General features: G+C 39.9%; 1 protein-coding gene across 3 annotated transcripts in view; it reads right to left on the reverse strand.

Moving 5' to 3' along the window:
- Positions 1 to 12,430, reverse strand: part of ABHD5 (abhydrolase domain containing 5) — a 43,503-nt gene that overhangs the window by 12,499 nt on the left and 18,574 nt on the right. Inside the window, exons 4-7 of one of the 3 annotated variants that reach the window (XM_025375357.1) lie at positions 9,914 to 10,068; positions 6,443 to 6,554; positions 3,730 to 3,916; positions 3,023 to 3,141 (exon numbers count right to left, since the gene is read on the reverse strand). In XM_025375357.1, the coding sequence (XP_025231142.1) occupies positions 3,052 to 3,141; positions 3,730 to 3,916; positions 6,443 to 6,554; positions 9,914 to 10,068 (544 nt within the window). In that variant the 3' untranslated portion in view covers positions 3,023 to 3,051. Of the gene's footprint in view, positions 1 to 1,700; positions 3,142 to 3,729; positions 3,917 to 6,442; positions 6,555 to 9,913; positions 10,069 to 12,430 lie in introns of those variants that run through there. The other 2 variants (XM_025375356.1, XM_025375358.1) reach the window with 2 other exon arrangements.

Here is a 12,430-nt window from a genome sequence, read left to right on the forward strand (position 1 = left end):
CACACTTGTCTCAACACCATTTTTAAAGCCTTTTTCTCTGAATGAGATGCTTCCTTTATCATGTACTAAATTCCTAGACTTTCTCATATTGTAAACATTATGTTATAATATTTAATAGAGTTATCCCTCCTTCCACATTGTTCCTTTCTAGGCATCTCCCAGCTATTTTTGTTTATTCTTTCCAGTACCTTGGTATAAGGAAAAACTTCTTGTTTTATTGAAATCAGGTATGGCCCTTTAAATATAAATATATATTATATATATGAATGAAGACATTTCAAAAGTGTTCTGCAAATCATATTCTAAAACCAACTTTAGGCAACTTTTTTGTTGGAATATTAGTCTTAGAAAAAAAAAGAAGAAAACAGAAATCATCTCAAGGGAATGCATGGACACAGGTAAAGCCATGTATGGCAGCCACAACACCCAGAGTAGCCTTCCCTAAGAACAGCAGCAGCATTTACTGAACATTCACTGGATCCATGGTCCTGTAGTTAACTATTATACAGAGACTGGTCCATACAAAAGACTTAAGAAAATACACAGCTGTCTTATAGTGACTATCACAGGAAAATTTATTCTGTAAAATAAAATAAAAGTACGCTGTGCATAAGTAGGCAAAGATCAAATGCTGTAATAGATTTTTAAGAAAACATTTAGCAACCATTATATTTTTTTAAATGTGAGGATTGTGAACCTCCCTTCTAGCTCAATCTTCACAAAATTACATATACTACACCTCAGGGGAAAATCTAACTTTAAAAAGAGTTACAACATCTTTCATATAAAGCAAATTCAGTCTGTAGGAAAATAAAGTATCACTTGATATTCGGGTATATCTTTTTCTTGAATCACCTGGTACATCTGTGGCCAGAAACTCAATTCATTAAGTAAACCAAGGAACTTCTTCCTTCCAAGGGCTGGGACCAAATTTCCTGTGCAAAAACCTTCCTGTATAAGTGAAACCTGTCATTCTCCCAGCAAAGGATAATTGAGATTAGAGAGTGTGTAAAACAAAAAAACAAAAATATTACCCAAATTATTTGTACCACATACAGGTTTGAAACTTGGCCATCCAAGATACTAACTAAAAAGACTATTATTGGCTGGGCGCGGTGGCTCAGTGAGCCTGTAATTCCAGCACTTTGGGAGGCCAAGGCGGGTGGATCACAAGGTCAGGAGATCGAGACCATCCTGGCTAACACGGTGAAACCCCGCCTCTATTAAAAATACAAAAAAAATTAGCTGGGCGTGGTGGTGGCGGGTGCCTGTAGTCCCAGCTACTTGGGAGGGTGAGGCAGGAGAATGGCGTGAACCTGGGAGGCAGAGCGTGCAGTGAGCCGAGATTGTGCCACTGCACTCCAGCCTGGGTGACAGAGCGAGACTCCATTTAAAAAAAAAAAAAAAGACTATTATTGTTCTTAAGGTAGAGAAATCAGACAATACATCTTGGCGCTCATGCTGCCTTCCTACACTAACCTAGTTAATCTGACAAGTGAGACAAATTGTTCATTGGGAAGATGTTTATATCATGCTTCAGTATAATTTGTCTATTCTTTTGTAGGGGAGAAATGTTGAAAACAGAACATTCAGTCTTTCTGGCAGTTAATCAACAGTGATACAACCTTACATTTCCTAACAACTACAAATTCCCTAATTAACCATTTTTAAAATGCAATAACAAAGCCATTAAACCACTATTTGCTCTAGTTCACTGTTTTTATTTACATAGCTACCTTTCTCCTGGACAAGCAATGTTAGCCAAAGATGCCTTCTTGATGACAATCCTATTCAATTTTTATTTATTTTTTTGGTGAAGGGTTTTCTCAGCAGCCAGTTACCACATGGAGCTTTTTCACAGTTTCAAAGAAGTTTTCCTCATTTTAAAACTGCAAGAAAATTCTACAGTTGATGGTAGTTCCTAAAAAAATAGTTCAATCAACCTTTTAGAATTTTTGTAATATAACTTCAAGTATGTAATGATTTAATTAACACAATACTCTTAATAAACAACAACAACAACAAACCCAAGTGCTAGCTCATTTCTGGTGCCATGAGACATAATAGCACCACCTGTTTTTCTATTTTAGTGGTTAAAATGTATGCATTTTTAGCACCCATCTACAAAAGTTAGATGTTAATAAAAATATGATATTACTCAGCTTACTAGGAAGTAACAGTCTTAATATCCCCTTAAGTGAATAAATTTGTTTCATTTGCTGTATCCTGGGTCATGGAAAAGAATAGTATGAAAGGGAGAAACAAAGAACAGCCTTTTAGCTAAGGCTTTTCAGTACCTGAATCACTGAAGTATTAAAGTCATGTTCCTTGGAAGTGTAGAATCATACCACACATAGGAGGTTCCAAGGAGTTATGTTGTTATACACTGTGTATGTCAGGATAGACCACATTTAAAATGCTGAACATGGCTTAGCAGCCTTAAATATAAAAAAGAGGTAAACTAGAAAAAGTAATGATAGTGATCAACTCCCATCCTTTAACCAAAACTCTGCCTTGTCGCTCCATTTCAAAAACAAAGTGAAATATTCTAAACAACTGACAGATTTTTTTACATAAAAACACATTGAATTTAGATTAATATCAGTCATCAGACACAATAAATACATGATGGGGAAGACAAAGAAAATAAAGTGCACCTTTACAGTGTAAGAGACTCAGAAATCACTTCCTAAATTGGCAATATAGATTGCAATATAAAAAGTAACTGATTAGCAAAATTAGATTAAAAATTTTTCAGCTGAAAAATTAGTTTTTCAGTGCATGAGAGGGACAAATAACCTTTTATTTAAAGGTATTAAATTTAGAGACTTGTATATTTTAATTTTGGGTAGGAGAAAGGAAAGCCATTCTTCTAGAAGGCACTAACTGGTTTAAATGTGCGAGTGAATTCCTAAAGAAAACATGTGCAAAGTATAGTCAAGAAGGCTGCCTGGTTCTTGTGTTGTATTCATTACTCTTCAGCATATACTATGAATTATTGCTGAACAACTGTATCAGTAACCAGGTTTTCCCATCAGAGCTTCAGTGTGTTCAGTCCACAGTGTCACAGATCTCCTTTACTTTCTGGTTGAATTCTTCTGGTTGATCTGCATATACATAATGTCCTGCCCCAAGAATAGCCTGGATAAGGAAAAGCATTCAGGTGGTTAGTGAGTAAAAGCATTTAATAAAACACAATGATATATAAGCAAAGACACTTAGTAATAAAAGTGAGAGCCACTATATTTAAATAAAACACATGATAAAAAATAACAATAATCTATAGTGCCTATTAAGTATATCCATTAAAAGGATCTGAGAATAGAAAAATCTACTGATTGAATCTACATACAATTTTAATACGCAAAAAACACTAAATTGACCACTAATAAAAGTGTCAATAGAGAAACTGAAAAAAGTGAGACTGTGCTGCCTTGTGAGGTGGGAATTACTTTAAGAGCTACTGGACCAGTCCCTCTGTCCATCTCTCTTAATGCTGTGGCTCTAGGGACAGGAAAAGTCACTCAGAAAGGTGGTTCATGGTTTGGACATGAAGATGTATGCAGGCCAAACCCTGCACCCAACACATGTGGTATCAGGTCCCTGACTGAGGCTGCAGGTATAGCTTAGATGACCTGTAACACCAGGATGACCTAAAACCTCTTTTAAAGGAGATAATAAAACAGACTTCACTCATACCTAAAAACCCAAATCAAGTCACACACTTACTATTGTCTTCACATATGAATGTGGTCGTAAGGACTGGATGCTGGTGCCAGAATTGCCATCTATGCAGGAGCGGGCGCCAAAGATCACTGAAACTGGAATGTCAGGGTGCATTTTACCAATTCGCTGGAGCATTGGCCTTTTTGCCCATCCATAAGGAATAGTCATATTCTTGAAAGCTGTCTCACCACTTTAACGGCAAGGAGAAAATCACAATGTATGATTTTTGGGAATGAGTATGCATTGCACTGTCACTTCTATCAAAACACATTCATATTTAGCTTTTCCAGCACTTAAGAAAAACCTCAGCTTAAATAGACAATAATTTATGAGATAGTGTAAGGAACAAATCTCACAGATCACTGTTAGATAAGCAAGGCTGCTGTATACTTTAGCTGATTTTTTAAAAAGTTTTCCTGTAAACCAAAATGTACAACTTAATTTTCTATCATTAAATTATTTATTGTGGAGATAGTTAAAAATACGTTTTTTCACCCTTATTTAAACTGATGTAGAAGGTAGCTTATCCCCAGGTTCATGGCACCAGCATTTCACCTGCAATGCCAAAACCATTACCAAGTTAAGAAACTCAGATAATATATTCTTGCAAACTCTCAGGATAGGTCTATTTGCTGTCACTTCTGCTATTTTTTTTTTTTTTTTGAGATGGAGTCTCGCTCTGTTGCCTAGGCTGGAGTGCAGCTACACAATCTTGGCTCACTGCAACCTCTGCCTCCTGGGTTCAAGCAATTTTCCTGCCCCAGCCTCCTGAGTAGCTGGGATTAGAGGCACGCACAACTAAATTTTGTATTTTCAGTAGAGATGGGGTTTCACCATGTTGGTCAGGCTGGTCTCAAACTCCTGACCTTGTGATCCGCCCACCTCGGTCTCCCAAAGTGCTGGGATTACAGGCGTGAGTCACCATGCCCGGCCACTTCTGCTATTCTTACAGAACTAGACAAAGTTCTAACTTGCCTTCTATGAGGAATTCAAGTCTCACCACAAGAAAGGTAACAAACTAGGACTACATGAACACATGTAATCATGAAATAAGAGGACGTGAAGAGCAAAACTTAGACCATGCAGGAAAAGGAATGATGTTCCTGGGGCAGACCCCTAAAAACCGCTGTTGGAGCAAGTCAATCAATGTATTCACCTAATCCACAAGATCTGACTGCCTAGCAAGTCACAAAACCTCAATCTCTTGAGGACCTTGAACCTCTAGCCTCCTTCACTCTTGGCAGAGAACCTCTAACCTACTTTATTAAAAAGACTGAGGCTACAGCTACACCTATAAATAGCTACCATGGCCTCAATCTTTTTAATAAAGTAGGTGTACATATTATCTGCCAAAAGTGAGGGAGGAAATAAAAGGGAGGGAGGCCGCCTCTGCATCTCCCCTCTTAGCCTTTCATCCAAACCTCAGTCTTAGAAAGGATGAGATACCACTTCTCTGTCTTAAAGTGTGCTCCATGACCCACCTATGCAGAATCACCAGAGTATTTGTTAGAGATGCAGCCCAGAAATGCTAGTCTCAGTCTTAGAAATTAGCCTCAGGAGTCACATTTTAACAAGCACCCCCAATAATTTCAGTACATGACATAGCATGAGAACTGTAGCTCTCATCTTTGCACTCTATTCTTGTTGCTCCTCCTAGAAACTCTAGGGCCTTATCGTTTGGCTTCCTCCTAGTTCACCACTGTCGTCAGGCTATGTTTTCTCTACTGGTACTTTTCACCCAACATCCATAAGTAGTATTTGTAAAAAATACATTTGGCCCCCTTGCTCCCTCTGCTACTATGCCCCATTCTGTCTCTCTCCTTCTAATCACTGTTAAAATACATGCAGAATCCCTCACTTCCGCCTCACCCTCTGCAGCTGCATTTCTAAGGCTGACCTACAGATGTTTAGAGTTGTTCAGGAGTACAATCATCAAATGGACTTGAAAAATACTACACAGCATCTCCCATTCACTTGGGAAATTCAATACCCTTCGGTATAGTAAAGGATAATTCATAGTACAGACACCCATTTACTTTTGTTTAATCTGGCACCCTTTTTTCTTTTTTTGATGAAACATTCATACTCAGTTTGGGAAATACTTCATGTGAAATTCTTCAACTCTCAACTCAAACCGTCTCTTGGAGATGCCCAAGACCAAGACTTCTATAACTTATTCATAAGAACTTTGAGGGAAGAGTGAACATCTCACTTTTTAATCCACCATCAGAACTCAGCACAATGTTTTATACGGTGGGTACTCTAAGAATAGATGAGTAAAATAAAATGTATTAGACACATGTCCTTTTAAATTCAGTAATTTAACTACTGACAAAAATCTTCTGGACCACTGATATATTTTTAAAAAAAGGCCGGGAACGGTGGCTCATGCCACTTTGGGAGGCCGAGGTGGACGGATCACCTGGGGTCAGAAGTTCAAGACCAGCCTGACCAACATGGAGAAACCCCGTCTCTAATAAAAATACAAAAAAATTAGCTGGGCGTGGCAGCGCATGCCTGTAATCCCAGCTACTTCGGAGGCTAAGGCAGGAGAATCGCTTGAACACGTGACGCAGACGTTGCAGTGAGCCAAAATGAAGCCATGGCCCTTCACCCTGGGCGACAAGAGCAAAACTCCATCTCAAATAAACAAATATTAAAAAAAAAAAAAAAGTCTAAAACACACACACAGTGAATTGAGAAACCTAACCCTCACCTTGGAGTCTGTACATTACAGTGGTAGATGTATTCTGTCACAGTATCGTCTTCGAACATTGAAGAATACTTCCGTTTGAAATCAGGCCTTAAACGCTGCACTAGACTTAAACCTATTTAACAGGAAATTTTAAAAATGCATGTTTTAAATTATAATTAACTTATCAACTAAATAATATACAAAGTTTTAGTGCTTGTCTGTGTAATGACTGTTATGTGCACACACACATATATATGTATTCAAATATATATTGTAGGTGGTGAAAAGCACACATTCTGATAGCTGTCCTCCTAAAGATCCCCAAGGAAATATTAATATAAGAATTAAAAAGTATTGTATTTTGACTTGCAGATGTGCTTTAGGGCCTCAAAAACATGTAAGTTAGAAGGCACTTTTGTAGGTAAATAAATTCTTTAAATGTGGCCAGTGAGTAGCTCATACATAAAATTAATGTATTAACTTGTATTTCTTCCATAATTACAACACATTAACATCCAAATGAAGTAAACTAGTATATATAATTATTTATGTGTGAAAATAAATTCATTTTTTTCTTGGGACCCTAGCAAGACCCCCTGCTAAGGTTATCCCTGGTGGTGCACACAGCCCCACTCTAGAAAAAGCCAAGGGCGCCCGGGAGCAGTGGCTCACGCCTGTAATCCCAGCACTTTGGGAGGCCGAGGCGGGCGGATCACAAGGTCAGGAGTTTGAGACCAGCCTAACCAACATGGTGAAACCCCCATTTTGTATTTGTACTGAAAATACAAAAATTAGCCGGGCGTGCACCTGTAATCCCAGCTACTCAGGAGGCTGAGGCAGGAGAATCACTTGAACCTGGGAGGTGGAGGTTGCAATGAGCCAAGATCGCGCCACTGCACTCTAGCCTGGGTGACAGAGTGAGACTCCGTCTCAAAAAAAAAAAAAAAAAAAAAGAAAAGGCTGGGCGCGGTGGCTCACGCCTGTAATCCTAGCACTTTGGGAGGCCGAGGCAGGCGGATCACGAGGTCAGGAGATCAAGACCTTCCTGGCTAACACAGTGAAACCCTGTCTCTACTAAAAATACAAAAATTAGCCGGGCGTGGTGGCAGGTGCCTGTAGTCCCAGCTACTCAGGAGGCTGAGGCAGGAGAATGGAATGAACCCAGGAGGCAGAGCTTGCAGTGAGCAGAGATCGCGCCACTGCACTCCAGCCTGGGCAACAGAGCAAGACTCTGTCTCAAAAAAAAAAAAAAAGAAAAGAAAAAAAGAAAAAGCCCAGGGCAAGGCCCACAAGGGAAAGAGGATGAAGAGCAGAAGCTTTCCTCTAGTCACATTTTTCCACTCTGAGGCCCCAGAGACTGACTGGTCTCCCTTTCTGGTACCACTACCCCATTAACTCCAGCAAGGCTTTACTTCTCTACTGGCCCTCTCTTCCCATCTGTGATGAATTACACAGCTCCACCAAGAAATTCTCTCATGCAGTTGATTCTACATCACCTTCCCACCCCCAAGTGCAAGCAATAATGGGAGGCTGAGGGCATGGCTTTAAAGAGCCTCTCCTAGGTGTCCTCCCTTGCCCATCACTTCTCCTAACTTCTCTTCATACTTTACTTTTCCCATAATTGTTATTTGTGTACCTGTGATCTAGTAAAATCTATTTCTATTTCAGGGTTATAAAGATTAAACGAAGCTCTTAAGTAGTTTACCAGAGGAGGATCATACTGAGGAGTGGCTCTACTGGGGAGGGCTGAAAGACTGCAGGTAGGCAAAATGTGCCATCTGTAAGAGCACTGAGTAAAGTGTGGTCACCAATTCAACCCCCATACCCTCCTCTAAGTCCTGCAGTCCCACTGCTCTCCCCATCCAAAGAGAAGGCACTAGGGCAAGGAGGGCCAGGGGTGGGCAAAAGGGAACAGCATTTACAGTAACCTGCATGACAGTTAATCCCACACCCTCCTCCATACCCCCATGCCTCTTCTCTTTTCTTGCTAACAGAACCCATCTTTCCTTTCTTTCTTTCTTTTTTTTTTTTTGACAGGGTCTTGCACTGTTGCCCAGGCTGGAGTACAGTGGCGCAACCTTGGCTCACCACAACCTCCATCTACCTCCCAGGTTTGAGTAATTCTTGTGCCTCAGCCTCTTCTCCTGAGTAGCTGGGATTACAGGTGTGTGTCACCATGCCTGGCTAGTTTTTTTGTATTTTTAGTAGAGACGGGGATTTGTCATGTTGGCCAGGCTGGTCTCGAACCCTGGCCTCAAGTGATCTGCCCACCTCAGCCTCCCAAAGTGCTGGGATTACAGGTGTGAGCCACAGCACCTGGTTAGAACACATCTTTTCTATAGTATCAATTAGGCAGCAATGCGCCCAGGAAAGCAGGCCCTGGGAACAAATCATGATTGGTCCGTCACAGAAATTTCTTCTTTGCTGGTGGAAGGACTAGGAGGGCGCAGTCATAAGGGGAGGTTGGCTGGAGCCTTCCAGAGAGGACTTTCTTCCCTGACAAAGCATTATGGAGACAAGGACCATTTTCCATGCTTTTCTTTCTTTTTGCTCACAAATCAGAGTGCTGATTTGTGAGATGATGCTTAATGCCATGGCAGGCATCAAACCCCCGTGAGGAAAAAAGTCAAGAAAATCACAGACACAGACCCAAATCCTAACATCAATGAGCAAGCAACCAGAACAAGTGCTAAAACCTATCTCCAGTTTGCTTATTGAGGAAATAATAAAAGGCCTTATAATTTAAACCACTTGGGTATTCAGTTACTTACAACTAAAAGTACTCCAAACTCATACAAGTTGTACAGGGGAAAGGCAGAAGTTCGGAACATCATTATCTGTGACAATGAGGGAAGGAAATTCCCATGGCTATGGGGCTGAGACAGAACTGCTGAGAATCAAATAAAAGTCAATCAGGGACTAAACATTCGTGCCTCAAAATATGACCAGAAATATACATCAGGAGTCCCTAAAATGTTGTGGAAAAAATAACTTTATCTTTCCAACATTCTGACATAGATAAGGGAAGAATCTGTGAGTGTGGTGGTACCTGTTATCCCCCCCAGGGTAAATCAAATCAGGTTTTATGATCTACCAAATGGTATCATCAATTGGCCAAATGTTCTCCAATGCTCGCCAACAGGGCAACATGCTACACTTCTCCCAGGCCCTGGACTAGCAGAGGTCCTTATATCCTCCCCAAAACACTCTGCTTGTCTGGCTTTTTTTAGAGTGTTGAGGACTAACTAACCTCATCCTCAGCATTTCCCTCCTTTTCTGCTTTGCTAATTATTTGTAATGTTTACAACATAAAGAGTCCCCTTTGAGGAGAAGAGCCGAGTTGCATTCATCTTTGTGCAAGACATGGTACTTATTAGAGGAAGAGGAGAAAAAGTAAGGGTTGAGGATTTTTTTTAAGATTTTGACTAACAATAGTGAATTCTCTTCTGATAATCTACAAACATCTTGCTTTCCTAGAACATAAGCACTCACCAAAGGGTCCTGCAATCCTTAGGCCAGCTAAAGGGTTAAAGGGAGTCAATGCTGCTCCCAAGGCTCTGATCCAAACTGGAATTGGTCTGTCTTGATCAGCAAGGTCTGGTCGTTCAGGGAAGCCCCAAGGTTCCACTAAAATGAGATGATTAACCCTGTTGGGGGAAAGAACAGATTTAAGTTCATTTGGTAAAATCACCCTAAGTCTATAAAGAGCTAGCATGATTTATAAAACAAAGGTAGAATGAACCACCTTCAAAAATCTTCACGTTAAAGACTAATGGCGGAACAGGTCGTATTATGCTCTTATCCTGTGTAAACTTTCGAGATTCAGTAGGATCTAAGCGGTGTATGGTAGAAAGAGGGCTTTATTTTTAATATATCTAAATGTGGATAATAAAAGATGTATAGAGTACACAACTGTGTGTTTATTGAGAAAAAGAAAAAAGGGCATTTGTTATTTAAGTTACAATCTGGGAGATGATGTAGATCACTGGCTACTCAGAAAAATCCAATGGTTCCATTTATATCACGGCTGACACTGCAAAAATGGCCAAAGATCAATATCTCATTCTTTTTTATTTATTTATTTTTTATATTTTATTTTATTTTATCTTATTTTATTTTGAGACAGAGTCTCGCTCTGTTACCTAGGCTGGAGTGCAGTGGCGCGATCTCGGCTCACTGCAACCTCTGCCTCCCAGGTTCATGCCATTCTCCTGCCTCAGCCTCCTGAGTAGCTGGGACGACAGGTGCCCACCACCACGCCTGGCTAATTCTTTGTATTTTTAGTAGAGACGGGGTTTCACCGTGTTAGCCAGGATGGTCTCAATCTCCTGACCTCGTGATCCGCCCGCCTCGGCCTCCCAAAGTGCTGGGATTATAGGCGTGAGTCACTGCGCCCGGCCCAATATCACATTCTTATAAAATAGCCTCAGATACCAACAATAGTTATCTCCTATGAATCAACCATCCTAAAAATTTAAGTGAAGTTAAGGACTTAAAGTGGGTTCAAAAGTACTTTAAATTAACTTTTCATAAACATGAGGATAACGTAATGTGGACTGAAAACACTCCTTAGTTTGGGATTCTAGAACTGTTGAAAAAGAACACGTCTATCTACCTTATCCATGATTTCATGCTATACTAACATTAGATTCTGTTCCCAATTCTTTCCCAATTTTCTTTTTCATTGACCAAGAGATAGAAAATCTTTAGTACAACTTCATATACAATTATTTCTTATTGTTAATCATTTTAATTTTTCCATCTTATGAAACTTCTTCCCAATGAAGGAAAACCAGAACTATCAGCAGTACTTCCATGTAGTTGCATCATACTTTATACATCATAAAGATTCTAAACAAAGTACAAAGATCCTTCTGAAACAATACAATGTTCAACTGTAACCAAACCAGCCAAGAAATGCCAGCCAAAAATCTCCCAAGGATAAACTGACAATGACTCTAAAGTCCCTTTCCTAAGTTATAACTGAAACAGAAAGGTAAAGAAACTAAAACATGGGCACAGATGGTACTATTCCTCATATAAAATCTATTCTGTTATTGTTGTCAGCATGCGTAAGAATGAGTTAGTAACAGGTCCATACTGTTGACTGCTTTTTTTCAGACAGAAAGCTTTAGGGCACAGAGCTCTATGGTCCCTTAGAGAATATTGGGTGCAATCTTTCATCTTAGATAAGAAGGAAGCTGAGATGTACTACACGACCTGCTCTGGTATATAACATTAGTTAACAAAGAACTAGGGCTGAAACCCACATTTCTCTACTCCAGCATACTAACAGATGCTGACAAGGAACTGGGCAGAAGGCTTTGTTTTCTAAAAATAGGCTAGTCAACGTAAGATAGACATATTAGTAAAGGTAAAACTTAACCTTTATTAACTCTCAAGGTCGGTCCTAATAGTATACTCTAGATTTCACAGCACTGAGAACATATGTAGACTATAACCATAAAGATGTATGAAGATATGTGATAAATGAGTTTCATATAATTATGAAGTATGCCTTCACAGCCTAAAAATTTCATATGAGAACATTTTCTAATAGTGTATCAGAAAGAGATTGGAAATGAGTGTTTTGCTTTGTTTTTTAATGGCAAAGACTATCTCTTATATTTTGACCACTTCCTAAATTCCTTTTTATTTTTTATTTTTTGAGATGGAGTCTCACTCTGTCGCCCAGGCTGGAGCGCAGTGACGCAATCTCAGCTCACTTCAACCTCTGCCTCCTAGGTTCAAGTGATTCTCCTACCTCAGTCTCCTGAGTAGCTGGGATTACAGGCATGCACCACCACGCCCAGCTAATTTTTGTATTTTTAGTAGAGACGGGGTTTTACCATGTTGCTCAGGCTGGTCTCAAACTCCTGACCTCATGATCCACCCACCTTGGCCTCCCAAAGTGCTGGGATTATGGGCCTGAGCCACTCACCCGGCCCTAAATTCCTTTAATTACAGCCCACAATAAGATGTGGGGTAGGGGAAGGAAGAGGCCTAACG

This window comes from Theropithecus gelada, chromosome 2, assembly GCF_003255815.1.
Source record: "Theropithecus gelada isolate Dixy chromosome 2, Tgel_1.0, whole genome shotgun sequence".
NCBI lineage: Eukaryota > Metazoa > Chordata > Mammalia > Primates > Cercopithecidae > Theropithecus > Theropithecus gelada.